At 49.2% G+C, this 27,997-nt stretch overlaps 10 protein-coding genes across 10 annotated transcripts; 2 read left to right on the top strand and 8 right to left on the bottom strand.

The window, feature by feature from the left end:
• Nucleotides 1-56: 56 nt before the first annotated feature.
• On the bottom strand, nucleotides 57-1,478 carry N7500_005735 (M20 family metallopeptidase; the record flags this gene model as incomplete). Its single annotated transcript, XM_056676879.1, has 4 exons — nucleotides 57-280; nucleotides 346-485; nucleotides 539-1,335; nucleotides 1,386-1,478. The coding sequence occupies 4 exons, from the start codon at nucleotides 1,476-1,478 to the stop codon at nucleotides 57-59; spliced, it is 1,254 nt and encodes a 417-aa protein (XP_056531879.1).
• Nucleotides 1,479-1,715: 237 nt separating this feature from the next.
• Nucleotides 1,716-2,312, bottom strand: N7500_005734 (uncharacterized protein; the record flags this gene model as incomplete). Its single annotated transcript, XM_056676878.1, has 1 exon — nucleotides 1,716-2,312. One exon carries the CDS (start codon nucleotides 2,310-2,312, stop codon nucleotides 1,716-1,718), a length of 597 nt encoding a protein of 198 aa, XP_056531878.1.
• Nucleotides 2,313-2,951: 639 nt separating this feature from the next.
• Nucleotides 2,952-3,993, bottom strand: N7500_005733 (uncharacterized protein; the record flags this gene model as incomplete). Its single annotated transcript, XM_056676877.1, has 2 exons — nucleotides 2,952-3,251; nucleotides 3,298-3,993. The coding sequence occupies 2 exons, from the start codon at nucleotides 3,991-3,993 to the stop codon at nucleotides 2,952-2,954; spliced, it is 996 nt and encodes a 331-aa protein (XP_056531877.1).
• Nucleotides 3,994-5,837: 1,844 nt separating this feature from the next.
• On the top strand, nucleotides 5,838-7,650 carry N7500_005732 (GMC family oxidoreductase; the record flags this gene model as incomplete). Its single annotated transcript, XM_056676876.1, has 3 exons — nucleotides 5,838-5,880; nucleotides 5,935-6,648; nucleotides 6,701-7,650. The coding sequence occupies 3 exons, from the start codon at nucleotides 5,838-5,840 to the stop codon at nucleotides 7,648-7,650; spliced, it is 1,707 nt and encodes a 568-aa protein (XP_056531876.1).
• A 205-nt stretch (nucleotides 7,651-7,855) lies between these two features.
• On the bottom strand, nucleotides 7,856-11,712 carry N7500_005731 (uncharacterized protein; the record flags this gene model as incomplete). The annotated part of the gene is made up of 6 exons (XM_056676875.1): nucleotides 7,856-8,279; nucleotides 8,336-8,752; nucleotides 8,845-9,011; nucleotides 9,082-9,368; nucleotides 10,453-11,569; nucleotides 11,632-11,712. 6 exons carry the CDS (start codon nucleotides 11,710-11,712, stop codon nucleotides 7,856-7,858), a joined length of 2,493 nt encoding a protein of 830 aa, XP_056531875.1.
• Nucleotides 11,713-12,866: 1,154 nt separating this feature from the next.
• N7500_005730 (BZIP transcription factor) lies at nucleotides 12,867-14,139 on the bottom strand (the record flags this gene model as incomplete). Its single annotated transcript, XM_056676874.1, has 4 exons — nucleotides 12,867-13,364; nucleotides 13,416-13,681; nucleotides 13,864-13,879; nucleotides 14,086-14,139. 4 exons carry the CDS (start codon nucleotides 14,137-14,139, stop codon nucleotides 12,867-12,869), a joined length of 834 nt encoding a protein of 277 aa, XP_056531874.1.
• A 793-nt stretch (nucleotides 14,140-14,932) lies between these two features.
• N7500_005729 (anoctamin family protein) lies at nucleotides 14,933-17,367 on the bottom strand (the record flags this gene model as incomplete). Its single annotated transcript, XM_056676873.1, has 6 exons — nucleotides 14,933-15,214; nucleotides 15,267-16,190; nucleotides 16,237-16,668; nucleotides 16,721-17,009; nucleotides 17,073-17,226; nucleotides 17,289-17,367. The coding sequence occupies 6 exons, from the start codon at nucleotides 17,365-17,367 to the stop codon at nucleotides 14,933-14,935; spliced, it is 2,160 nt and encodes a 719-aa protein (XP_056531873.1).
• Nucleotides 17,368-17,755: 388 nt separating this feature from the next.
• N7500_005728 (GNAT family N-acetyltransferase) lies at nucleotides 17,756-18,329 on the bottom strand (the record flags this gene model as incomplete). Its single annotated transcript, XM_056676872.1, has 2 exons — nucleotides 17,756-18,240; nucleotides 18,290-18,329. The coding sequence occupies 2 exons, from the start codon at nucleotides 18,327-18,329 to the stop codon at nucleotides 17,756-17,758; spliced, it is 525 nt and encodes a 174-aa protein (XP_056531872.1).
• Nucleotides 18,330-18,730: 401 nt separating this feature from the next.
• On the bottom strand, nucleotides 18,731-22,329 carry N7500_005727 (putative vesicle-mediated transport protein (Imh1); the record flags this gene model as incomplete). Its single annotated transcript, XM_056676871.1, has 4 exons — nucleotides 18,731-18,773; nucleotides 18,826-21,778; nucleotides 21,832-22,270; nucleotides 22,321-22,329. The coding sequence occupies 4 exons, from the start codon at nucleotides 22,327-22,329 to the stop codon at nucleotides 18,731-18,733; spliced, it is 3,444 nt and encodes a 1,147-aa protein (XP_056531871.1).
• A 953-nt stretch (nucleotides 22,330-23,282) lies between these two features.
• On the top strand, nucleotides 23,283-27,818 carry nte1 (lysophospholipase; the record flags this gene model as incomplete). The annotated part of the gene is made up of 2 exons (XM_056676870.1): nucleotides 23,283-23,533; nucleotides 23,585-27,818. The coding sequence occupies 2 exons, from the start codon at nucleotides 23,283-23,285 to the stop codon at nucleotides 27,816-27,818; spliced, it is 4,485 nt and encodes a 1,494-aa protein (XP_056531870.1).
• Between the last annotated feature and the right edge of the window lie 179 nt (nucleotides 27,819-27,997).

Raw genomic sequence — 27,997 nt, 5'->3', positions numbered from 1 at the left:
CCAATTTCAGAAGTTCTCACATGAAATATGAAAGTACACTAAATCCCGCCTAGTATTCAGAACTCTAAGCCTTTCTCGAAGTCCGACTTGATGGCAGTGGCGAAACTTGTATCGACTAAAGCTCTGCATGCCACCACGGCCATTCCTGCTGCACAGTGCAAGCTACGCTTGAATCCCTCTTCGGATCCAGCCCCGGCAGTAAATTCGGGCGTGTGATTGACACCATCTGCGTAAATATAGAACCCACCGTGGAAACCAGGTACTTCATACGAGACATTGCCTATAGTGGAGACACTGGTCAGCTTCTGGCCACACCCGTCGACTTTAAGGAACTTCAACGCTCACCCATATCAGTTGATCCTCCGCTAAGGCCTCCTACCTGCCCTGCGGCATCGAAGATAGTACTGTGGCCCATGGCATTCATAGCGGAGACGTAGCTGTCACAGATAGGCTTATTAATTTTCATATCCTTGTACGCGGCCTCCCTAGCAAATGGGGTTAGCGAAGCGTATCAGAATATAAAATCGCCTTATCGTACCATTCATATTCCGCCGTGCAGCCTGTAGCAGTCGCAGCAGCTTCAAAGCATTTGAGTACTTTCTCAGTCAACGGTTTGAGCGTCTTCACAGTCTCCGATCGAATATAGTATTCAACCGTCGTCGAGGCAGGAATGACATTCGGCCTATCTCCACCCTGTGAAATAACTCCATGTATTTTTTGCGTAGGCAAGATCTGCTGTCGTAGCATTGAGATGTTCACATAGGCGGCCACCACTGCGTCTAGAGCATTGATACCTTCCCACGGAGCAGCCGATGCATGTGCGGGCTTGCCAGTGAACATGACCTTAACCTTGTCGTTTGCGAGATACTGCCCGGTGCAGGAACTCGAGCTCATAAGATCAGGGGCGCCGGAAAGCACCGGGAATGGATGGACCATGAAACATGCATCCACGTCTTTGTATGCTCCCGCGTTGATGAGCAGAAGCTTTCCACCGCCACCCTCCTCCGCAGGAGTCCCTAGTAGCCGAATGGAATAACCAATTTCATCGGAGTACAGAGTGTCCATCGCCTCACAAGTAGCTAGGAAGGCCGCGATCGAACTTGTAGCGATCAAGTTATGTCCACACGCATGCCCCATGCCTGGAAGGGCATCGTATTCTGCGTTGAAAGCCATGGTACGCCCACCTTCACCATGGCTGTAGATCACCTCGAATGCCGTCTCAATGCCATAAGCCTTTCTCTGAACCTGGTATCCAGCATCAAGTGACTCGAAAAGCTTGCAGATATTGTCGTGAGCGCTGTACTCTTTCAATGCAAGCTCGGGATTGGACCAGATCTATTGAATGTTAATAAAGCCATGGTGTGCTTGCCAAAAATAATACACGCCTTTTGATTGATCTCACTGAGCTTGGATTCATACTTGTCAATGGCCCCACAGACCTTCTGAATGATCTCAGCTTGCCCTTTTACTGGCAACATCTTGGCGAATCACGAGAAAATCTCAATTATTCAGGAATTCTGGCACTGGGTAATGCGAGCTTAAGAGGGAAAGCAGCAAAGCCAAGAAATGGCCTCGGGAAACCCATGCCGAAGATGAACGCCGGAAATCAGACGCCAGAGGTACATCTCAAGTGGGGGAAGCTTAGAGAATTCCGCAGTGGAGAAGCAAGACCCGTCCATCAGTCTCATTTTATTGTGTAATCTACACTCCGGTGCCTAAGTTCCATAAGTTGACCCGGCAAAGAGACTTGCCGAATGGGCCTGGATAGGTCTTTGATCCAAAAAGATCCTCATTTCAACAATCTGCAGATCGGACTCGTCACGACCTTCCAAATCGAGGACGTTAAACTCGCGCACTCGGACTGCGAACTGGTCAGGGTCGGCGACGAATGTTGTTTCGGATGTCGCTTCAAACATGACCGTGCGCTTCATTTGTATGTTCCCTGCTAGTGGGGCATAGAGCTGTCCTTTTTGGGCGGTTTCTTCATCTGGGGCAGTCCTCTTGTACGATGTTTCGACAGGGCCTACGTCCCTCCCAAGATCTATATCCCAGGCGAGATGAACCTGATGGTAGAATTTGCAGATATGACGGCTACGCACTTCCATGAGAGGAACTGCCTGGCTTGCGGCTGTTGGTGGATCGCTGCCGATGAGGATGGGAGCGCTGGGTGTGAAGAAAGGAGTTACGCGATTTTCGGCGGGAGTGAGTGAGTCTAGTGCTGGTAGGAACCGTTGGAGAAATTTAAGACCTGGTGAAGCTGTGGGAGGGATGGACTCGTAGGGGCCATGGTGGATCGTGACGGTGCTTTCCATGCTGCGTCGACTACGAACGGGACTGTCTTGTTAGATATGAATGTTTCCACTTGATTTTGATCTCCGATAGTATGTCATGGCGATGTAATATTGTCATTGTAGTAGTTACATCATGAGGCTGAAATTAACAAATCTTGGGCGTCGATAGACTGCATTAACTAATTATTGTTGAAATGTACGTTTGACACATATGGACATCGCAGTCCTATGGTGGATTTGGCGGGTTTTTGCGTAGTGGTCTGGTTGTACCACATTATATATTGTACAGCAGCAGAAATCGACAGCAAGGCTGGTCGAATTTCGCGCGGGGAGGCAGAAATCGCCAGGCATTGGATTGTTAATGCGCTGGAGGCGCTGCGCAAATGTTCCGTTGCGCGACCGAGATGAAAGAAACCCAGGAGATTTGCATTTCATTGAACGGAATGGGGTTGTTCCATACTTGCGTAGGCGAGTTTGTTGTGTAGAGCACACGAAGCAAGATGCATAGTGGCATCATTTACTCCTGGAAGTATTTGTCATATGTGATCACCAGAAACCTGGTGAGGCGAGTAAACAACAAAACCTCTGTGGTTGCGCCTCTGGAGGATTATTTGAACATGGAGTCCAATTGATAAAAGGTTCATGATGGAAAGTCCGGCTTCAGGATGGATGCGTACTGTTGTCGGTCGACTGGGTGGATGGACGAATTCTGTGCTCAGAACTAGGCAGACTCTCCACGGACATTGTATTCCAGCCTCTGCGTCCCCCCTGTTGCGACTCCCGTGGGGCAGCGTGAGTGACATCCGTAGTAATCTGCGTGGGATCCACGAAGCCAGGGTATTCTTCAAAATCGGACGAGGTGGGCTGCGATCGAGGATTCTGCACGATATTGACCAGCTTTCCGAGCACACTAAATTCGAGCTTCAACTTGATACTGTAGACCATGGCCTTCAACGTGGTCTGCAGATTGAAAAAATCCAATGTATTCCACAACGAGTAAACAAACGTCGAGCAATATGATGACTAAATTGATGGCCAGCAATTCATACATGATTCGAGATCGCCGTTGGTCCTTGTCTGGCATCATTCTGAGCAGCTTCACGGTCTCGGTAATGTAAATTCCCGAGATGAGTATCTCTTGGGCGCAAAACCAGGCCAGTTGCAACCGCTCCATGATACTGTATCCGTGAATGGCTGGCCGCCTGGGAGCGTATGCGGTACAGAAGGTAAGAACGGTCGTTGGTATCAGGAGGATTATCGCGTCGATGATAATCAGCCAAAGAACAAACCGAAGCACCTTGTTGCTCTGAACCACCAAATGAAGTCGAGAGTACAGGACGATCGATTGGCCCGGAACCATGACGTAGAACCCAATGGTGCTAATGGTCAAAGAGAGCCATAATGGCGCTAGAGAAAAGAACCCCAGCAGATAGCCAATGGCGTGAGGGATTACCCCGAGGACTACGGAGAGCAGAAGCGTCCAAAAGTAGAGTCCACGATAACGAGTAAATGTCAAGAACAACAATATGAACAATTCAAGGGCGTTGTATAATGCGATAGAAGTGAAGACAATCATCAACGTCCGCACTGCCACATTATCGTCATTATATCCACGGAGCCCTTCAGGAGAATCCGATATGTTTGCAGCGCCCGATAAGCCCGCCATACTCGCCAAGGCAACCAGCCTGGCGAGTTTATACATTCGATGTTGGTGGAAAGGCCGTCGGGAAGGTATTTCACGGCCCGCTTTGTGAGAACCGCAGTACACTTTGCTTGAATTGTGTCAGTTCTACAGCCATCTTAGTTGTGCTAGTCCAGGCAAATCATTTGCGCGAAATATTTCTATGATGGTACCGAGTAGCAAGGTTGTCGGCTATTCGGACACAGGTGGGAGGGATTTCGGAAGGGATTGAAATGGAGGGAATGGTCGCAACTTCGTTTTCTCAAGGATGTGAAGGTAGATTTGGAGTTTCTGAGGACGATGAGGTCGAAGACTGAAGGATTAGAGGGATTGAAGCCAAATGTTCGATGCAGTATATCATAATAAGTTGAGTCGAGAGAGAGAGAAGAAATGCGCGGCGTATTTGCCTCCGGGATGCCAAGCTAAGCCGAGAAAGGGAATCCTTAGGAACCGCCACACTGAAACCTCGGCTTTTTTTCTTTTCCAATTTTAGTTCTATAGGCTTCGGGGAAATTGATCTTAGCGGATGATCTTTTTTCATTTCAAAATTGAAGGTCTATACTCTCGTATAACAGGGAGTGACTGAAAGTTCAAGGTGGCTGAGATGGCTGAAGTGGCTGAAGTGGCTCAAGTGATTAAAGTGGCTATAGTGCCCAGAGAGAATTGTCTACTTCGTATTCCACATACACACGTCTGACAAAAATGTGTCGATTTCTGATCTTCTCAAGTTTGCGCTAACCTCCAGTCCCGGCATAGGGTGGAGAATCGGTTCACTTACAATTGGCCCATCCCCTTGCGGAGACCCGGAACAACCGTGCGTTCGCGTTCTTCTATGATTTAAGAAACTTCCCAATCGTGTTGACACCTCCAATACTCCGAAGTTCATCGGCATGGAAAAATGGACACTATGGAAGATATATCCCTTCTGTGTCTTCACTCCGTGCCCAACATCTCCGCAGCATCGCAGATCTAGCTATACAGGCCATGGTGATGCAGACTTCCGCTAAGCCTTCACCTAAAGAAGCGACTTGTTACTCTTGCCGTTACCTTGACATATACTTCCAAATTGTCAATTTTTCACTCTACACTCATCTCTAGAGCGGAAAGCTTCTATTTTCAGAAGATTGATATCCTGGATTGGTCCTCTCTGGTCGCAACATGGTCCCCATCGGCTTAAGGCATATCGAATTTGGACTGTTTCCAGTTTCGGAATACCCAATAATATTATTCCTTTCGATACTCGCCATAGACTGTGTGTTGCGAGGATGTGCTCTCTATCATCAACCTGTGGAATAGGAGTGTTTTGACTTAATGAGCAGTTGGGATTTCAGACCATCAACACCATCCATTCAGTACCGGGATTTACCATTCGAGCAAAGGTATGCGACAAAGAGCGGTGTTTGAACAAAGCCCGTTATGGATCCCATGCCGCGGCCTTGCTTTGACATGCCACTAATAATGAATTAGCTTATCCTTCGGCATAGGATCTGCATCCACAATCCCCACACAACTTTGAGCCTAATTATGAAATATCCAGGCTGAGATTGCCATCTATCTCTGTCCTGGATATAAGAAAATGCAATGCCATGTGAATGTTGCACTCAAATCATCGATATGTCGCTTCCAGGCATTGATGAATTGATAGATCCCCTAGTGAGGTGTATATTTACTGATGACCCACATATTATTGGGTCCTTGCAGCTGTGCGGGCTTTTTGAAGATCCACTGCGACTGCGTGAAGAGCGGTATTCAGCTGACGAGGGACGTATCCCACCAAGGAATAGGTTATATATACTTTATTTGTTGCCCTGGCCTGAAACCAAGTTCTCATCACACATTCTGTATGCTAAAAATCTACATCCATCATGAAATCTACAAAAAGCAATTACGACTTTGTCATCGTAGGAGGTAATTATGTACCGAACACACATGCAGTCTCTCATGCTTATCATCCTTGAACAGGTGGACCAGCTGGTTGCGCGCTGGCTGCAGGCTTGGCCAAATCAGCCCAAAGACCTCTAGTTCTACTTCTTGAGGCAGGTGGGCCCAACGATGATAGGGCTTTGCGGGTAGATGGAAAACGCTGGACGACATTCATGGAAGGAAGCATGAATTGGGGGTATAAGACCACACCTCAGGAACATTGCAATGGGCGCGAGCTCGACTATTCTCGTGGCAAGGGTCTGGGGGGTAGCTCAGCAATCAACTTCGGAGTTTACGCTGTAGGCGCGCGGGACGACTACAATGAGTGGGCCTCTGAAGTGGACGATAAGACCTTCGGATGGAAGGAGATGCAAACCCGCTTCAAGAATCTAGAGACCTTCAATGGCGCTACCACGCACTCGAAGAATCAGAAATATGCTCATTCAGTTGCTTCCGACCACGGCGATTCGGGTGGCCTGCGCGTCGGGTATGCGGATGATTGGGAAAGAGACTTGTCACTCTCGCTAGATGCATTCGAAGCCGCTGGACACAAGCTCAACCCAGATCACAACTCGGGTAACCCCCTCGGCATGGCTGCCACTATTAACTCTGCTAGCAAGGGGGAACGTACCACGGCTGTTGACTTGCTTTTGGGTGCTCCTGATAATCTTGTGATTATCACAGACAGCCCAGTCCAGCGGGTTTTGTTGAAGGGCAGAAAGGCTATTGGAGTAGAGACCCAGGGCAACCAATGTATGTTTCAATCTGAACTTCCCCAATTAACTTTATCTGACGTGGTTCACAGACTTCGCCTCCCGGGATGTGATTCTTTCTGCGGGTTCACTCGACACCCCGAAGATCCTAATGTATTCTGGAATCGGACCAGCAGCAGATCTTGAGAAATTCAACATTGCTGTAGTCAATGATCTCCCCGCCATTGGACAAGGTCTCCGAGATCACTACTTTGTTCCTCTGGTTCTTGCCCGTAACCCCGGGACAAATGACCGCAATTCGTTTTTCCAAGACCCCGCCGCCATGGAGACTGCATTGAAACAGTGGGAAGATAACAGAACTGGCCTATGGACCCGATACGGCTGCCAGATCGGCTGTGGCTGGTTCAAATCAGACCGTATCACCTCCTCACCCGAATTCAAAGCACTTCCGGCATCCGTGCAAGAATTCATGAACCGCGAAACCATTCCCCACTACGAAATGATCACCCACTTTCCGATCCATTTTATGTTACCCGATATGTTCAAAGATTACAGCTATGTGGCTCTTGCGGCACTCATGATGAACGAACAGTCCCTCGGCGAGGTGCGCCTGCAATCCTCCGACCCAGATGCTCCGTTGCTGTTCAACCCGCGATTCCTCGAAGATCCCTTCGATCGTCGCGCCTGTATAGAGATCTATAGACACCTGCTGGAAGTTAGTAGACAAGAGGCCTTTGCGAAGGATACTGTGGCCACGCTGATCGGGCCCGCATCTGATTCCGATGAGGACATCCTCCAGTTCTGGAAGGATTTTCTTTCTTCTACCTGGCACATGACCGGCACAGTGAAGATGGGCAAAGTTGATGCCAGTGACGCTGCTGTTGACACGCATTTCCGCGTGCGGGGCATAGAGAACCTCCGCGTTGCTGATATGAGCGTCGTTCCTGTTCTCACTAACAACCACACACAGACTACTGCTTACGTTACGGGTGTGACTTGTGCTGAAGTTCTTATCAAGGAGTATGGCCTTGATGAAAATTAAATAGATAGCACCTGCATCATAGTATCTGCAGATCAATATTATTGATCTTGATCAGCTAAGGCTTTGCATTTTCGCTCTGTCACATCAAAATTTCGTATCTTGGTCCATGCTACTACATAGTAGTTCACGAAACCACCAGGGCTGCCTGTCTGCTGCATTCAATATAACCCCAAGGTCATGTATAATGGAACAACTTCACTCAGAGTCATCCCGACTTTGCCTTTGCCTGTGAGAAGGGACATGTAGTCACACCTCTTGCTTTTATTACCTCGATATCGGATATCATCTCCTCTGCTCCGTGCTCTTTTTGCGGCTCCGGCCCGATTGTCATCAAGTCGTATCCTCCTGGTTGATAGCGGTCTCCTCGCGACCCAGGCACCTTTCCTCCTAGTGCTCTAACAAGCATCGCACCGAGCCCCCATTTTGACGAAAAAGTTGGTTTAACGTACCAAGGCTGCAGTGTTTTTCTTTGAAAGTTATATAGATGGGTCTCTTGGTTTGGCATGTCGTCCACTAATTTAACAGCACTGGACGAAGAGCGTGGAAGTGCAACATATCGAAGGAATATTTTTCGTCCCTCTCGGATGAAGGCCAGTAGGAACCAGAGGACTAGGCCGGGCGACTCAAGACTATAGAGGTTAGTGAACAGAGTAACTTCCATAGTTGAACAAGAGACAAGATTTACCAAAGACTCCTTCTCATGACATCGTCTAAGTCATTACCCAGCATTTTTCGCACAGTCATTCTTATGAACCCAGGAAGCGATGACAATGCTGAATCGACGTAGACTCGGACGTATTGATCGTTCGTTGCTGTGGGCTTAGCCACTTCTTCTTCGTACCGAATTGTCCAGTCTATCAATTCGGTCGCGAAATGCAGGCCATTTTTCCATCCATCGGCTTTTGAAGGGAGGACATCAAATGGGATACCCATGTCTTCCCCCAAGTTCTTGTGGAAGATACCAAGGGCACACTTCTCAGTGTCAGTAAGCTTGCGCCATTCATCTCTCTCAACAACATTCAGGATCTCGGCAAGACCGTCACCCAGCGTATGGAGGAGATCATTATCCGTGATTTTGTTAGCACGACGGTAACGAGCATGGCTAACAATGCCTATGGTCAGCGAACAGAACAAAAAACTTGATATTTGCCTCCACATAAAGGCAAGTTGGCTTCAGAAGTGTACAGGACATACAGAAAATTCATTCTGGCCACAGCTGACGAATAGCGGTCAGAATCCCTTGGTTTAGACTGCACCTCTCGCAAGAGGATTTCCGTATCAACAGCGCGCTTCCCCGAATTCCGCTTATTATTTTGGCCTGTAACCGCAAAGAGTTTGGACATAGTTGGGATACCTCCAGCCTAAGGATTGTTTGAAGTTAGCGGCCTTCTTCGCGGTCATGATTGAACCGGTCACATCTCCCTGTCCTACCTTCAATAGGGCAATTTTACGAGCTTTAGCAAAAGCATGTGGAAACTCGAGCTCTTGTAACTCGGTCAGGATAGCATGTGCCTCTTTGACTGTCATCTCCGACAAGTCTTTCTTGCCAGGTGCGAATGGGGCCTGGATCCTTGTCATGCGGCGGTATCGAAGGAGGCCCACTAGTGCTATGTAGCTGATGAAAGCAATGACAATCGTTACCTGATGTTTGCCCCATAGTGTACAGAGCAAACGAGTGACGTTCATCATTCTGTCAAGGGATACTTGAAGCGTTCGTTCTTTGTCACTGGTCAGCATTTGGCGCACCAGTAGGGTTTCTTATTTGCCAACTTACTATCTCCGGCTTGCATGTGTCAAAGAGGTGAGGCTTAACAATTTTTCTGCGGTTTCGATGCCAGGTATCGAAATACTTTAGAATAGAGGGAGATGTCAAATATATGTTCTTTGTGGTAAGGAAGAATATTCTTATGTACCGAGGCCCCTGGTTACGGTGGATCACCAACCCAACAAAAGGCCCCATGGTGAGATTTAGGAATGTGAATATCAATGGACCGAGTATTGTTGGGCTTGCAATTCTCGAGCCAACTATGTTTAGACCGTTGGAAACTTCTGATGGGACCTCGGAGGCATCATGATGATAATGTAATCATTAGGGCTCCACCCGACACCTCCCAAGCAACGCAGCTGGGAAGGAATGGAGCCTACATATGTACATAGTCAAAATGAACTAGATATATTTTCATGTTCTATGCACTAATTGCGAAATAAATCATTCAATAGATGTTAATTCGGTCTCTTATCGATCTCTGGTAGAGTTGTTCAATTAATCATACAAGTGTAGACAGCCACTTCTGCGGCCTTATGATGTCTTTTCTTACAGGGCTTTTTAGTGGTCTCTTCAGCAGTCTTTCCAATAGCCTTCTCAGTGGGCTTCCCATTTTTTCTTAGATATCTTTAAAATAGTTTTCCCCTTTCCAGTCTATTCAAGGCGGCAGAAAAAGGCGGAAAGTCCATACTCTGTGCAAGCGACTTTTCTATGTATAACTTCTGGACTTGCTTGATTAATCTTACATCAGTTCGTATATCATTGTCATCTAAGTTAGATTTCGCATTAAGGCCGAGCGAAAGGTGGATTCAACATCAGATCGCCGGAAACCGGGTGCTCGTCCTAATATAGCCACCCCGCGAAGAAGTCCTAGGATTGTTTTTAGAAATAGGATTTAGCATGATATCATGCGAAACTCACCTATCAAGAAAGATTCAAGGTCGAGTACGCAACGAGATGACTGTTGAGGTGATGCCGAGATTATGAAATCTGTGAACCATGAGTGGAAGTCTTTCTGGCAAGTGAGAGCAACTTACCAGTTTGGGTTTCGGAAAATAATCTGCGTTGAGTCTCCAATAAACCAGATTGAAGTTCAGATTGACCGGGGCTCGATGCCAAGTTATTCACAGTGGGAAACAAACCAGGCCCGTCCAAGTCTACACCTTGCTCTCTTAGGTATCCTTCTACATCACGGCAGTCAAACCACTGGCCGCCGAACCCACAAAGTTCGAGATTACTCTGAGTCTGGCGGTCAGAATTGGAGTCACCGGGGGTCCCAGGCATGGGTAGAGTACCGAGGATCCTTCGAGGGAGCCTCATCTTCGGGGGGTAAATTGGATTCCCTTCGTAATCTTTTGTCGCATAATGAGTTCCAGCTCCCCCAATACCATAAAATGGTAGTGTAGAAATCTCCAATGAGCTGTCTCGTCCAGAAGTGACCAGGTCCCTAAAATAGGGGTGCATCTTTGCCCTATCCCTGAAACACGGGACAAGTCTGAATACTCGGAAGACCTCAAGCGGATCAGAACGTGTATCATTGAATATTCGGAAAGCATACTCTAGACTGGATCGTTTGAGTCTTCGAGTGAAGGAACTTTCCAGGAATGAATAAGACTCAGGAGGATTGGCTCCACCAAATCGATCAATGATTTGCACCATGGGTTGGTTATAATCTAACCCCCTCTGTTCCTGTATGACAATTGGGGATCCACGAAGGACCCTGTCTCCGGTTCCTTGGTATGAATTGACCTCGATCTCCGGGGACGTTTCAATGTATGTGGAGCTTGACTCAGTAATCACCTGATGATCATGAATGGTATCATTGGAGACATGTTCATCAGGCTGGATGTTCTTGCGTGGCTGCAGGGTAGACTTCTTGGAGGTTTCTCTCAATGAATTGTCGTCGACACTAGTTCCCGGAAGAAAGTCCTCGGACGACGCCAGAAGACTTAGAATACTGTCAAAATCCCTGAGGAGCTCGCATTGTGTGTCTTGCAAGCTGGACTGAAGGATAACTCTGTAATCTGCGAGCGACTCTTCAATTCTTTTCATCTTATTCTCGAGGAATGCCACTTGTTTCTGTGATTGTTGAAGACTGGCTTCTTTCTTCAATCTGTAGGTCCTTTGAGCACGGCGAATTTGGCTTCGCCGATTCTGCGGGAGGCATCAGAAAGTAGCTTCTCCACTGTTTTGCTTATTCCATGGGGATTGAATACCTCGGATAGTATGGCGTCGGGTGCATCGAGCCTGCGCCTTCCCGCACTCCTTGGCGGACGTTTTGTTGTTGAGTCTGGCATTTTGATTGACACAATATAGCAGCGTCGTAGATCAAGCCGCGGGAGCTGTTACCATTGGCCCGGAAAGCTCAGTGTGGGCAGGCGTTGAGCAATGAAGTGACTATATTCTCGGCCTCTATACGCTGAAAAGGCGATGTGCTGATAATGTAATCCGCCTCGGTCCCCACCCGTGGCGTAGTTGAGACAGATAGACCAATTGGGTCAATTTGTTGGGTTCCATTAAACAGCCACTGTCTCTCGCTGAATGTTGAATTTCAAAAAAAAGAAAAAAAGATGAAAAAGAAGGAAAAAAGAAAAAGAGTAGCGTCGCGGCCACGATGGACAATGAAGATCTGCTGGCCCTCCCCTCGAGATGTTTCCAATGCGATCTAAAAATTTCGAATATGTAGTCTATAATTATTCGCACTGTCGTAGATATACTTGGTTACGCCAGTAGGATATATCTAAACTACATGGTCAGCATTATCTGACACTTGCGTTTAGATGAAGCGTGGAAGCCCTATCATGTTATATCATTTGGACACAACGGATGTATGTGGACTGATAGGTACATGTAGGTGTCTAAGCGCTCGGCCTCAAAAGGACTGTCTCCGATAGCTTCATTTCACTGGGTATGTCTAGACAAGCCCTAAAAATACCAAATGATCGAGTAGACTACAAAGAACAGCTCAAAAAGCGTGATATCAAAGTAAAAATTCTGACAATGGGCGGATAGCAACCCCCACCAGGCGAAAGCCTGATGTGTAGGTACGTATACCCGCGGCTTGTAGCCAATGTGTTGGGCAGGTAAGCAGATAGATCGAATTGAAGTATGAAACAAATGCGGGATTGATAATAAAGTTCCCCCATCAACCGGCCATAATGGAGGCAAGATATCTCAAAACACCACCGGGTCGCGAAGCCGAAATCAAGAGGATGGAATTACTCACTGCGCCGCACACCATTACGCAAAAGGGGAACATGACATAATAGTAAAGGAAAAAGACGCAGGAGATAAAGCCAAACAGGCGAGCTAGAAATATTGCATGTGTCGTCAAGCATAACGTAACACCGAAGCTGAATAGCGCATAAGCAAAGAAAAGACACAGACGCGGGTATCGAAAAGTGATCGCAAAACACAGGCAATCAAGACGGCGATGAAAATGAGATGGTGATTAGTTGACCATAGGGAGACCGTGTGTAATCTCCTGCTTGTTCACGCCGTCATTCCCATCCTGATTATCGTCTGTGCGCACCCGCTTATTCTGCTGAAAGTTGTTGTTGTTCAGGAAGTTCGTGTCATCGGGATGCTTACGCATGCCGAGTGTGGCGGCAGCAATGCGGTTGAGGGAATTCATGTCATCAGAGACAGAACTGGCGTGCTGGCCCTGGGGGCCCGGAGTAGGCACCGACCCCGATGGGCTGGGGTTCTGAACTCCGGCAGAGGCAAGCGCCATTTCAGTGGTGCGAGGCTGACTCAAATCGATGTTGGCCGGCAGTTCGGGAACTTCACCCTGAGCTTCGAGGAGACGCGATTGCAAGTTGATGATGTACTCGCGTAGCTGGTAGTTTTCGCCCACCAGCGACTTGACCTGTTCCTTGAGGGGATCGATGTTCTTAACCTCTTCTTCCAGCTTGCGGATGTAGGTTTCCTTGCGCTGGCGGAATGCGCGCTGTTGCTATGATGAGTAGAGTACTTTGTACACGATATCAAAAAGACATACCTGAGCAGCACGGTTCTGGGCAGCGCGCTTGGAAGTGGACAGCTCACGCTTGCCATAGCTCTTCGATCCGCCGTCAGATGGTGGAGAGCCCTGGGGCTGGGTGGGGGTTTGAGGAGCGCCGAGCATGGCACCGGAGATAGCAGGGTCAATGTTCGCCTGGTCACGGGGACTAGCATTATTGGGCTGCAAATGCTGCTGCTGGCCTGGAGCACCCTGGGGGCGACCACCCAGATGGTGCTGAGCAGCTAAAAGCTGGTCATGGAGGACTATGAATTCATGTATTAGCAATCGGTCACAATCACGTGTGACGTGCACCCTAATTCGCCCCGGTGAGATGAGGGACGTGATTGGGGTTAGGTAGTTTTCAACCTCGAGTCCACACATCCACAAATCACTCAAAGGTAATGGCAATCACACATCAAGAGCGTTGTAAGCTATGGTCACGTACCTTGATCCGCATGGTCCTATGGTCAAATGTTAGTATGATACCACAGAAAATGACAACTGTGACGCGGGGAGACTGGATGGAGACTCGACGCGTCAAAACGTCGAGCCCCGTTCCCGACACGTGGATAACGGGACACGACTGCCTTGTATCCAAAGTATCAAGGACTCAACGCGGGACCTCATATAGATCTGATGACAAACGCGTTCAAGGTGGCCTGCTTACCTGAGCAGAAGTCTGCATGCTTGGATGCGGCGCTGGCGCCAGTGCAGGCTGCATTGATTAAGAAGAAACGGAATTGGTGATGAAATTGGGAAGTGACTTTGCACAGCACACTTAGTTCCCACAAGAATTGAGAGCAAAGAGAGCTGCGTTGCTGATAACAAAATACAGCCAAAATGAGGTAAGCAGTTACAGATCCGATGCTGTAAGCAAAATGATGGCGGCACCAAGGTGGAGGAGGAGGATTACTTAAGGATTCTGAGTCAGTGGATTTGGGGCGATCGTCGATTTATGTAAGGAGTTGGTAAGCGAAATGTCCGCATTGAGCAGGCGGTGAAATAGGCGGTAGCTTTTACCCCGGAGTTTATCTCGCACTTTTTGCCGCCCGACTTATCTTATGCCGCATATACAGTGATTGGGTTACACCACAATCCTATGGTTACTCGTCATCCCCCACCAATCGTATACTATCGTTTCAACCATGAACATATACGGAGTACATAAGTACCTAAGGTTTGCTGACTGCATTCCGCCTGCATCCGGCCTCGGAACGGGCTTACTTATTTCCGACCGATTTAGCATGACATCATATCTATTGGCTATCCCGACATTTCTGCCTGAGGCGACACATGTCTGTCTCACAAACAGGCACCAGGAGTAGGACAATCATTCCATTCAATCGAGGACAAGTTGAGGCATGAATCGAACTAATATGGGTGATGAATATGGATTTGCACATCGTGTACTAAATGAAATATCTATAATCCCGTGGTCTCGTATCCACTCCCAAAACAAAGTCAGCCACATATGCTCCTGCACCTACATCATAACTCTGTACAACTCTCAAGCCCTACTGTTGCTTCTTCATGGTACTGTTGCTAGGCTGTGCCTGTATAATCCCCGCTCCAATTTTCGCTGACTCCGTCCAGCCTCGCTGATGCATCCAGAAACGGGCTGCTGGGTCGGCGCCATGCAAGGATGTACGCCGAGCATCATCCTCGAGATCCGTCCTTGAGAGACCAGTTGACTCAGCCATAAAGGTGGCATCATTCTCATCCGTCTCCTCATCGGCCTCTGTATTGGTAGTCGACTCAATATAGCGCTTGCGCACGAGATAACGCTCAGCGCGCTCCTTGCGGGAATTAGGAGGTTCGATTCTGGCCATACCAGCCCGCACAGCATACCTCACAATAAGATAAAGATGTTCCGAAAAAAAATATTGTCAAAAGCAGAGCCCAGCCTTTGATATCTGTCGGCTCGCCATTGGGCCCGTGATGTGCGTTGCCACTGAACATGTATAGCAGCGCAGCACTGGTGATACTTCCGACCCAGGAGAGAAATCCCAGGCTATCAAGCCAGGGTCCAATTGTGTCGGTCCGCAACGGTACAGGTCTGCGGAACTCCATGCAGATTTTGAAGAAGTCTGATCGCAACTCGATCCAGTTATTCACAAAGAATGAAAGGGGAACAAGCGGCCATGTGGGAGAGAAAAGGGCCAAATATCCAAATTGAATGCACATCTCGCGCAGATCATCGGTCACGTCGTACTCGGAAAGCTCGACTTCGTTACGCACACGCGTGAGGAACTGCACTTCCTCGGCCGGATCATCGAAGGACACGACGGGTCTTTCGGGCGATTCTTTGTCGTCGCTCCGGTCCATCTTGCCATTGCGCTCCCTGTTGTACTTCTTATACTTGCGGAGTGCATGCTGCTTAATATAGGGCACGATAGTCTCCATGGCGAAGCCAACGATCTGCGCGGTGACAGTGAAGTAGATAACCTGGTTGCGCAGACGAGCTGGGTCGATTTGGAAGTGCGATTGTTTTGCAACGGCATGTTCCTTCGATACGAAAGGCCGGACTGTCAAGCGGAAGACATCGAGGTAGGGGACAATCCGGCTAGCAAATGGCACGTAGACAAAGGCCGTCAAGAAAATTGGCATATAAGACGTGATGAAGTTGATAACAAAGACCTTCTGAGTCAATGCAACGTCATACGCATCCTTTGTCTCATGGTTTTCGTAGTCATTCAGCTTCGTTGCGATAGATGTCAAAATAGCGCTCATGGTTGGAACAAGCGCTGACACAAGAATGGTTGGAATAAAGATCTGGATGGTAAGCTTTGGTAACAGGGAATTGGAAGGATTACCATACCAAGTATGTTTTCAATGGGCCATTGTAGAGCTCCGAGATGAAGATCTCAATGGCGAAGCAAGTCGCAATGATAGCACCCAAGCCAATTGCTGCAAGCAAGGCGAAGGGGATTTGGAGTAGCTGCCGTTGCATGCGCTTAGTTGCCGGGAACACACCGCGCATCTCACCAGTACCCTCATCGCGAACCTCCTTTTCTGCCTTGAACTCTCGTCGTTTCGTCCGAACGGCTGAGACATTCTTGGTCTGCCACCTGCAGCTCAGGTCAAGCTCCTGACGCTTCCAGTATTCCACAAAAATGATACACCAAAGGCAATTGACGATAGTATAAATAATCGAATACCCGCCGAGGAGGAACCAACAAGAGAATCCAAAGACCGCCGGGAAAATCAAGAATCGGAAGTATGACTGCAGGAACGCGAAGTAAAACCCAACCTACCATTTTTGTTAGCCAGACCGAAGAATAGCAACCGTTTGCTCTACATACACTTTCTCCAAACTTGTTGCGGATCTGATCCAAGTCGTCATCTGAGAGGAAGGTCTTCGAGCTCCAATCTCGTATCCACTTTTTATTTGTATCGACATCATGAAGGGGGAATATAGCGGTGACATTCTTCCATTCGCCATGGTTGGGAGTGATAGCAGCACCGCCCTCTTCCTTGGGAAGTGTAATCATCTGGTTGATCACCCGTAGGCGCTCAGCCTCGGTCTGGGGCTCGGTCGAGTTGGAAGGGGTGGGCTCAGCATTTCGAATACCATAAAGCCAGTCTCGTACTCTGTGGAGATACAAGTCGAAATTAGCACATTGGCTCTTATAGATAACATCATTTGTCACTCACCGCGACCGATAGACCGCCCGTCTCAGCCGCTTTTCCGAAGCTTTCACAAAAACAAGCAAAGACGACTCATCGCCCTGTCGTACTTCTACCTGTAGACCAACTTGGGCCAGTGCCTGAAGCAGTTTTTCCAGCTGCAAAATTGCCTGCGATCGGTCTGCGATTGTTAGACAGTGCCCCGCCACATATCAGCCCTGGAGAGCTCTCTCTTCTACTCACCTACGTCTCCGAAGCTGTAACGGATGACATAGTCCACATGGAGATTATACTCCTGGACATTATCTGGGATTGTCGCCATCGCTGGTGTGTGGAAAGGAGAAAGAAGGTGGAACGGACAAATCGAGATGATCTGCGGGTCGATGCCGTCACCTGGCGCTAAAGGGCTTAGGGGCGAAGCCATCAAGGATCAGACTGCAATTTACGACGCAATTTGGATGTTTTCTCTGTATAGAATTGTGCTTATGACGTAGAACTAAGATTCTTGTATTTGGATTGATTTCAATTTCCTTATTCAGGTACAAACATTCAGCCATATATATACATATATAGCTGTCATCATAGATATGTGCTAGATGTACATGTATAGCCCACTTCTGCTCTCAATCTGCAAAGAATATTACAATATAAATAAATCCCCAAGCGATCATCCCGCTATCTTTTGTGCTACTCAACAATCCCCCATCCCTCTACGCATCCCCCGCCAAACGAGTCAACGCATCCCCTTCAACCATCATCTTCATCCACTCGTCCATACCGCGCGCACCAACCTGTTCATAGAATTTAATACTAGGCTCGTTCCAGGTGAGTACACTCCACTCCAGTCGTCGACCCGACACCTCAAGCACCTGCTTAGCAAGGTACTTGAGCAACTTGAAGCCGTATCCGTTACCCCGCGCGCTAGGCTGCACATACAGGTCCTCGAGATAGATACCAGGGGCAGATCTCCAAGTTGAGTAGTTGTAGAAGTACATAGCCATGCCGACGGGGGTTGGATTCGGAGTGTCGGCAGTAGGCGGCGGGGTAATGAGAGCTGTGTAGACAGCGCCGCGTCTAGGCGGAGTATCGGGGAAGGAGAGGGTTGCTAGGAGGGATTCTTCGGTGGCTTCGACTTCATGGAGGGCTTTTTCGTAGTCTGCTAATTCGCAAATGAATTGGAGGATGAGGGGGACGTCTACCTGGTGTTAATTGGGGTTCTGCGCCAGAGGGGTCAATGCACTTACCCTCGGGAGTCGCGAGACGAATGGTGGGTTGGTCAACCATAGTGTTGGTAGTGTTGGTGAGAGGACGAACGTAATCCATGGCGAAGTCCAGAACTTCCAAGTCTTTTTTTGTTCGGACTTTTGTACCTTGCTAGTGTATGCGCGCCTACAGTTTTTTTGCTAAGCTTCGCGATAACCCGGGGATTCGCTATACCGGATTAGGCAGTGTTGCCGATTTTTCTTTTGGGCAGTTCAACTATTGTTTTTACTTGGATTTTCAACTTGGTTCGAATGATAATGTGCTTTGTCTCGATACTTTCTCGACAGCCAGAGGGTTATCATTGAATTCGACAGTGTCTTATTTTACGTTGATAGAGGAACATAATATTATCTCTACAGAATGATATTGTACAGAGCAAGGGACTCAGATATGCAATCCACGCCCATGGGTATAAATGCCAATTATTTGGACATGATGGCCGACATCCACTTTTGCTCATCGGTTCTGTGTTTATTAGTGACCGTTGTTGGATAGAAGGTTCAGCTCGGAAACTCACCGATCGAAATGGAGCAGCATCCCTAACACAGGGATCAGCTGTTTCTGATAGTTCTTGTCCCTCTGTTCCAAAAATTGGAGAAGAACATTCTTCAAGTACATGTAGTCAATGGAGGCATTGGTGGGCGGACCGGTAAGAGACTCGCTCCTACCAGGAGATACGACTGGCCGGCGAGAGCCTGAATCCAAAGATGACCGCGAAGATTGTCGAGACGGGGAGCCACGCAGGCGAACATCCTCTCCGAGTGTCTTGTGGGATCTTCGAAGCTTCTCCAGTCTGCTGTTTGTCTCTTCCACCGAGCGACGAAGTTCCGCCTTGTCCTTTTCGAGGTCGCGAACTTGCTTCTCGCTTTCGTCGAGGGCATCGCGCAGACCAGCCATGGCTTGTCGAATCTCAGTCACTTCCTGAGATGACTTTTCAGATACAGATTCGAGCTCATCACGACGGCGGCGCCACTCCTTTTGCGACTGTTCAAGCTCCTCTTTATCCTGTTCTGCCGTGCGGAGAGCGCGCTCAGCTTCGCGGACCTTACCCTTGAGTTCTTCCACCTCGCGAGCGCGGCGTCGACCTAGGGTGCTGGCCTCATCTTCGACACGGTCTCGCTCTTCGATAGCAGCCTCCATGCGTTCCTTGAAGTCTCGCACCTTCGACTCCGAACGACCCTCAATGTCATTGAGCAGACGGCGCATGGTCTCGCCTTCGCGGGTTCGCTCGCTCAGCAGACGGTGAGCATCAGCCAATTCTTCATCCAAGCTCTCGCAGCGCTCACGGGCCTCCTTCATTTGCATTGCAACTTCCGTGGTCTGGTCCCGCATGCTGTTCATCAAGCTCTGGGCGCTGCTGTGCTGAGCTGTCTTTAGCTGGATCTCATCTCGAAGGCTTCCAAGTTCCTTGTTCAGCTGAGAAATCTGTTCATCCATCTCCCGCATCTTCGCGCGAGTACTCTTCAACGCGTCCTGGGCCTTGGAGAGATCGCCAGTAGTTTTGTCTCTGGCATTGATGGCATCTTGTTTTTTGCTTTCGGCAGAGCGCAGGTTGGATTGGGCAACAGTAAGGTTCTCCTCGGCCTTCAATCGGCTGTCGGTCTCTTGTCGGATCTTCTTGTTGAGAGTGCTCACTTCTGTGTCACGTTCTGAGATCTTCGACTTGGAGGCCTTCAGCTCAGCACGCAAATCCTCATGCTTGCCCTCAAGGGTCTTCAAGTCGGAATCCTTGCTGGTGAGAGTTTCCTTTAGGGTTTTCAGCTCCGAAGACTCGGCACGTAGGCTACGCAGCTCGGGTTGAATTTTCTGAAGAGTTTCGCGAAGGTCTGTCAGGTCTTTGAACCGAGTGGCAGCCAGCTGCTGGGCGGCGGAAAGATCAGTCTCCAAGGTAGCGGAGCGGACCTTGAGGTTATCGAATTCCTCTTTGAGCGAGTTGTGCATCTTCTCTGAATCAGCTGAGGTCGAAGCGTTGCTGGTGCGAAGTTCCACCAATTCCTTCTCGAGTTTGTTGATAGTTTCTTCAAGAGAAGACTTTTCTGCTGATAGCTCCTTGATCTTGTCCTTGGCTGCCACATGCTCCTGGCCGATATTGACAAGGTCATCGCGCAGGGACTCAATCTCCTCCTTGTAATTGTCCTCGCCTTTCAACTTGGAACTGAGACGTTCAATAGCGGCTTCCTTCTCGGACAATTGCTGGGTGAGGGTTTCAATCTTTTGCTTGAGTTCATCCAGCTCTTTGGAAGCTGTCGCAGGCGCCTCTGGGAGCGATTGCTCCGCAGGAGCTGCATCAGCCGGCTTAGAAGATTCCTCCACCTTGTTACCCTTCTTCTTCTTCTTGTTCTTCTTCTTCCCTCCACTACCACCACCAATCGCTTGGGCAGGCTGTGTTTCATCTTCGTTAGGAGCTGGAGCTGGAGCAGGGACACTGGGCGTGGGTTCCTCCTTGACCGGTGCCAGAGTCTTGACGACCTCACTGAAATCGGCCACCTCTCCAGCTAAGACTTTCTCCTTAGCAGAGACCCACATCGCGTTTTCTTTCAAGTTCCCATCCACAAATTCGAAAATGTCTTGGAGTTTGGCAGAATCTTTACATTTCTCGTCGATCTCACTCTTCAATTCCAAAACGGTAGATTCGGTGTCCTGAAGTTGAGACCGGAGACCGTCCACTAAGCCTTGGAGCACAACGAGCTTTTTTTCGTTGGATTTCTTTTCCTCCTTGGTAGTCTCCAACTGAGCAGCCAGGTCCGAATCAGGTTCAGCTTTTTCGGAAGCTTCTTTCTGGAGCTTGTCAATTTCCTCGCTCTTCTCCTTGAGCTGCGACTTGAGCTTCTCAACCTCGGATGTGGTCGATTTGAGAGAGGATTCCGCGGTTGCTAGTTTTGCCTCTAGGTCGTCAAGTTCAGCCTTCTTGGAGCTTTGCAGGGTCTTGACCTCGGCATCTAGGTTGTCCTTGGTTTCACGCAGCTCGACAAGCTCACGGGTGGCTGTCTCCAAGTTCTGCACCATGCCTTCAGTCGACTCGCGGGTGACAGACATGTCGCGTTTTAGCTTTTCCACCTCTGTCTTAAGGTTCTCGACCTCTTCCTGTTTTTCCTTCAGTTCACCTTCCAATCGGGGAACCTCATTATCGAACGAGAAGAACTCTTCACTGGCCTGCTCCTCGGTTCCATCTGTCCCCTTGGGTGTATCGGTGTGGTGTCTCTCCTTTTTAAGGCCAGTAACCTCATCCAAAGCCTCCTTGGTAGCCTGTTGTGCTTCTTCGAATTTCTTTCTGAAATCTTCCCGTTCTTCGGTAACACGCTTCAGCTCTTCCATAACCATGTCGCTTTTCAAGGTTGACTGGTTGAGGTACTCCGTAAAAGCTTTAGGTTCGCCAATCGATGTAAGCGGGGTATTCTCGCGCAGGGCAGCTTCGAAGGGTTCAATGGATAGGACGCGTGAGTGAGCGGTACGGTAAGCCTTGAGCAATTCTAATTTGTTCAATTAGTCTTGCGCCTTACAGTCTGGTTAGGCAGACGCATACCATGATATCGGGACTCCAGCTTATCAAGCCGTCGGAGTTTGGCGCGAACATCGGGTGGAAGCACAGCTGGGGCCTCCTTCCCCTCTGTCTCCTGTCCTTTCTCTTTCTCGGCCGTTTCCGCCGGCTTGCTTTGGGCCATTTCGCCCTCTCCCTCTTCGGAGGTCTTTACTTCGGAGGTAGCCTCTGGTGTATCGGTTTGAGGAGTCCCGGATCTACTGGATTCATCGTCGTCGCCGATGGTAAATTCAGCCTCAAACTCCTTGGGGTCAGGTCCTCGAACGGGGGTGCCGGTGCTGCGTCTTGGAAGGGAGCGCCGACTCGGGGATTGGTTTCGTCCGGGCGGACGGCGAGCGGAGTTGGAGCGCTCGATACTTTCTTGGGCGGATTTCTGACGGGCTTGTTCCTCTGCGATGCGAGAGTCGATGGCGTCGCGAAGGCGCTGTGACGGTGTTAGGATCCAAGACGCGCATCATCAAAAGGGACAGGTACCTGAAACATTGCCGCGGTTCTGAGAACCCAGACGACAATAGACTCTAAAAACGCAAGACCACTAGCGAAGGTGTTTATCAAAAACAAAAAGAATAGCAGTTGACCGCAAACGGAAGTGAGGGGGAGCATTGGTTTGGGAGAGCCAAGGCGGAACTGCCATGTGGAAGGTCACCTTCGGCTGTTTAGTTGTTTACGTTCTTTGAGAAGACTTGGGACTTTCATTCTATTTCCTTCTATTATTTTTTTTTTAATTGATTTGTACTCTCGGGTAGAATTGAGTCTAGTGTATTTTGATTAGATTGTGATTGATTTGTTTTCTACTTGAGTCGGACCTTTGGAACTGCAATATGGTATGCATATATTTGTGGTATAGCACTTGGGACACGTCGAGCATACGGGAATTTCAGAACCTTTTGATTTATGAATTTGGAGCGGACATTTAGGGAGTTAGGGAAATCTGGTTGATATGAATTCTTTATATATAGTTCTCGAGTTGAAGTTGGGTGGCTATTTACATGTACGATATCTAGACTGTACATTGTCACGTTTATACATCAGTTAAAAAAGACAGATGTTAATAGAGACATTTAGGTAATGCTAAGTTGTTATAAATCTCCAGGGTAGGTGGACATCCGTCGAGGATAATCAATTACATCACTGTGGATTTGGGTGATAACAAGGATATTTTCAATCGAACCCTGGAATATAAACTATCAGCATAAATCATGTCAACATAAATAGTGTATGTGGAAGAACTAAAGTACTTTGTCCAAGTAAGAGTATACCATATCAAGGAAATGTCACATTCTTAACGGTAAACTTGCATGTGATGCGGCACCTCTCCGTTCTTCCTGCGATGACCTTCAACCTTCAGGCCTAACGGGGCCCACGGTTGGGTTTCTTTATTTTGAGGTCTAAGTCAAATCTGAGTTAGTCTCAACCAGAGCGGAGCTCCTTTTAACATGCCTGGCCTTGCCCCATCGCTCGGCCTCAGCCTAACAGCTCCAACTTCATTTCATCCTACCTTCTCACCCCCACCGTTCTCTTCTCCCTCAACCATGGCGGGATGGACCGGATGGGTGTTGACCTTTGTCTTTCAAACCGTCCCAAGTGTTCTCTACTCGATAATCGCATTCTTAACAATTACTCTGCCAACATGGCTCTTCACGCTCTTCTCCATGAGCTTGACCTTCACCATGAATTTCACCACCATGTAGGTTTTGATCTTGACTTGATTGAATTCACTGTTGCTGATCACTCCCAGCATGATAATTTTCCTTGTCCTGATATCGACCGTCAGCTGGTTCATCCGTTACCGGTATCTGAACATGTACAGCCGCCTGCCCCCAGAGCCCCAACGCAAAGAAGCCCAGATCGATTTGTTCCCCGATATCCAGGATGGGGATTCGAAACCAGGACTTGCCAACTATCTTGATGAATTCCTCAGTGCCATCAAAGTTTTTGGCTATCTTGAACGGCCCGTCTTCCACGAACTGACTCGGACGATGCAGACCAGGAAGCTGATTGCAGGAGAGACGCTTATGCTGGAGGAGGAGAAGGGGTTCTGCATGGTTGTGGATGGGCTGGTCCAGATCTTCGTGAAATCAGCACGCGACGGGAAGTCAGGTTCGCAAGAGAGTCTCCACATAGACGATGACTACTCAGACGAGGAGGACCGGAATATTCGCAATCGACAGGGTTATCAGCTCCTCACCGAGGTTAAGAACGGTGCTTCGATGTCGTCTCTGTTCTCTATCCTCCAACTTTTTACTGAAGATATTGAGCTCCGCAACTCGCGAAGTCACAGCTCTAGTATATCCACTCCTAGTGGACCGACCCATGTGCCTGATACCTCCTCTGTCAGTCCCGGGTTCACCATGGGAGAGGGTAGGAACTTGAAGAGTGCAGCCAGTGGATCTGGCGATTTATTGTCTCCAGTGCCACCGCTAAACATAGGAGAGAGCCATGCCATGCCGCAGCAGGACTCTGGCGAGATCCCGCAGCCGGAGACTAAAAGGGATGACCACAAGAAACGCCGCAAGTCGGTACACCCAGATATTGTGGCGCGGGCTACAGTGGACACGACAATTGCCATCATTCCAGCGAGCGCATTCCGCCGCCTGACCAGAGTCTACCCACGGGCAACGTCGCATATTGTCCAGGTTATCTTGACACGTCTCCAGCGGGTCACGTTCGCTACAGCCCATTCTTATCTGGGTCTGAATAGTGAGGTTTTAGGCATAGAACGACAAATGTCCAAATATACCTCTTGGGACCTTCCAAATAATCTTCGAGGAGGTGCTTTGGATCGTTTGAAGGACAAGTTTACGCGGGAGCGGGATAGATTGGGACTGGAGGAAATTGGTAAAGGCATTGCTCTTCACAATCCTTCCGCCAGTCGCAGAGGACGCTCCCGGAGTACTCTCAGAAAAGAAGCCTTTTTACAAGCAAAGGTGGCCAGCGAGCGTTCCCTCACACCCTTGAGCCCACAAAGATCACCATCGGCGTTCATTGACAGGGACTCGGCAGGCGTGAGCCCCGGCGACCTGTTGTCAACAATACAGTTGTCCCGGTTTGGACCGCGATATGAGCATTTGGCACCTCAGATCCAGACCCCTCTTACTGAGCGGGAGCAACCGCAATTTGTGTCTACCACTGCTGCAATGAATGGCCTGTCCCCAACTTTCCAGCGAAACGAGTCAGTTGACGAGGATGCTATTTTCCGCGAGTCGATCTTGGATTGTATCATGAACGCCATTGGGCTCACTGAAGGCACACAAGACAATCTGCGCAAGAGCAGCCACTCTGGGGAGGCGTCGCCGAGACTTCTGTCCTACGATAACCGCCGTCAGAAGGCGGTTTTCTCGAACGCCTTTGGCTTCATGGATCCCTACGAAGGGTCTGGTGACGGCGAGACGGAATCCATGATGTCCTCCATGTCAGTGACTAGCGCGGGCGGGACTTCACCTGTGATAAACCTGCGAGAAGACCTCCGCCATGATATGGAAGTAGTCTATTTTCCCCAAGGTTCGGTTCTGGTGGAACAGGGGGAGCGACATCCAGGTCTCTACTACGTCATTGATGGATTTTTGGACGTCGGTATTCCAGCGAATGAACGCGACGATACCCTTATTGGGTCCTCCCATGGATCTGCCTCGCAAGCGCAAGAGGGGCTGTTCCCGAAGCTGAGACGAACGACGACAGCATCGTCGCGTACCGCCTCTGGTGCAGCAGGCAGCAATGACCCTCGACGCAAGACTCAGTCCCGCAAATCTCTATACCTGATCAAACCTGGTGGCATTCAAGGGTATGTAGGTGCCCTTGCATCCTACCGCTCTTACACCGATGTTGTGGCCAAGACAGACGTTTACGTTGGGTTCCTTCCTCGTGCTTCTCTCGAGAGAATCGCAGATAGACACCCAGCTGCCCTGCTAACGCTGGCAAAGCGATTGACACGACTGTTGCCCCGTTTGCTGCTTCATATTGATTTCGCGCTAGAGTGGGTGCAGGTCAACGCAGGACAGGTAATTTATCACCAAGGGGATGAGAGCGATGCCATCTATCTTGTTTTGAATGGTCGTTTGAGATCTGTTGTTGAGGGATCGAACGGCAAGATTACTGTCATGGGCGAACATGGGCAGGGCGAGAGTGTTGGCGAACTTGAGGTCATGACTGAATCCACAAGACCATCTACCTTGCACGCGATTCGGGAAACGGAACTGGCCAAGTTTCCCCGGTCTCTGTTTAACAGTCTTGCCCAGGAACACCCTGGAATTACCATTCAGGTCTCTAAACTCATTGCCCAGCGAATGCGTGATTTAGTCGACCATCCGTTGTCTGAAAAGGGAATTGAACAAGGACAGGCTGGGGGTGTTCAGACCGCAACCTCCACAGTCAATCTTCGCACAGTGGCAATTCTTCCCGTCATGGCTGGTGTCCCGGTTGTGGAATTTGGACATAGACTCTTGCAAGCGTTGCACCAAGTTGGTGTGACTAGAGGTGTCACATCACTCAACCAATCGACTATTCTGAATCACCTGGGTCGTCATGCCTTTAGTAAGATGGGAAAGCTTAAGCTTTCCCAATACCTCGCTGACCTTGAGGAGAAATTCGGAATGGTGTTGTACATCGCTGACACCAATGTGAACGCACCGTGGACTCAGACTTGCATCGCGCAAGCTGATTCTATTCTGTTGGTAGGTCTCGCAGAGTCTTCGCCCAGAATTGGTGAATATGAGCGGTTCCTATTGGGTATGAAGACGACCGCTCGCAAAGAACTAGTGCTTTTGCATGCGGAACGATACTGTGCACCTGGACTCACTCGGGAATGGCTCAAGAATAGGGTGTGGATCAACGGCGGCCATCACCATATTCAAATGGCCTTCCGCTCGACCACCGACCCTACGCACCAGCCAAGTAAAAAGTTTGGTACTGTATTGAAACAGCGCGTGCAAATCCTGCAAGCCGAGATCCAAAAGTATACGTCCCGGCGTGCACAACAAACACCGCTCTACTCCCCACAAACCCCTTTCAAGGGTGACTTCCATCGGCTGGCTCGGCGTTTGTGCGGCAAGTCTGTGGGTCTTGTACTGGGAGGAGGTGGAGCGCGTGGTATTTCGCATGTTGGCGTAATCAAAGCGCTCGAGGAGGCCGGAATCCCAATTGATATCATTGGTGGCACATCGATCGGTTCTTTCATTGGAGCTCTGTACGCGCGTGACGCTGATGTTGTCCCCATGTACGGGCGTGCCAAGAAGTTCTCCGGCCGCATGGGAAGTATGTGGCGGTTTGCGTTGGACCTGACCTATCCCACTGTTTCCTACACCACGGGTCACGAGTTCAACCGCGGGATCTTCAAGACCTTTGGAGACAGCCAAATTGAAGACTTCTGGTTGGAGTTCTACTGCAACACAACCAATATCAGCCGGTCCCGAATTGAGTATCACTCGTCTGGTTACGTCTGGCGGTATGTTCGGGCCTCGATGACTTTGGCCGGTCTGATGCCTCCTATCTGCGATGAAGGAAGTATGCTCTTGGATGGTGGCTATATCGATAATCTCACAGTGGCACACATGAAAAGTCTCGGAGCGGATGTCATCTTCGCGATTGACGTTGGGTCTATTGATGACACCACTCCCCAGGGATTCGGAGACTCATTGTCAGGGTTCTGGTCAGTGTTCAACCGCTGGAACCCCTTCTCCTCACTCCCGAATCCACCTACGCTTTCCGAAATCCAAGCGCGACTGGCCTATGTCTCATCGTTCGACAATCTCGAGCGCGCAAAGAATATGACAGGCTGTCTATACATGCGTCCTCCTATCGACCCATATGGAACCCTAGAGTTTGGCAAATTCGACGAGATCTACCAAGTCGGCTACGCATATGGAAAAGAGTTCCTCGAGCGCTTGAAGAACGAGGGCTCACTGCCCATTCCGGAGGAAACTGAGGAAAAGCGCAAGCTGCAACGGACGATGGCCCCTCGCCGAGCTAGTATCTAGCCAATTCGAACTTACTCTTCAACCCAACCCTGCGTGATATCCTGACTTCAGCAACTTGACTTTTGGCATGCAGCGCTTAAGGCTGCATACCATTTGCCTGCTTAGTGCCGCCACCTTTTCCTGCAAAACACCGATCGACTGAATCTGTCTTATTAGACCTGTACCTTCAATGTATGCTG

This window comes from Penicillium coprophilum (assembly GCF_028826855.1).
Source record: "Penicillium coprophilum strain IBT 35676 chromosome Unknown utg000004l_segment0_segment0, whole genome shotgun sequence".
In the NCBI taxonomy this organism is placed as follows: domain Eukaryota; kingdom Fungi; phylum Ascomycota; class Eurotiomycetes; order Eurotiales; family Aspergillaceae; genus Penicillium; species Penicillium coprophilum.
The sequence above is the reverse complement of the archived record's forward strand: the minus strand, read 5'-3'. Positions and strand labels throughout refer to the sequence as shown.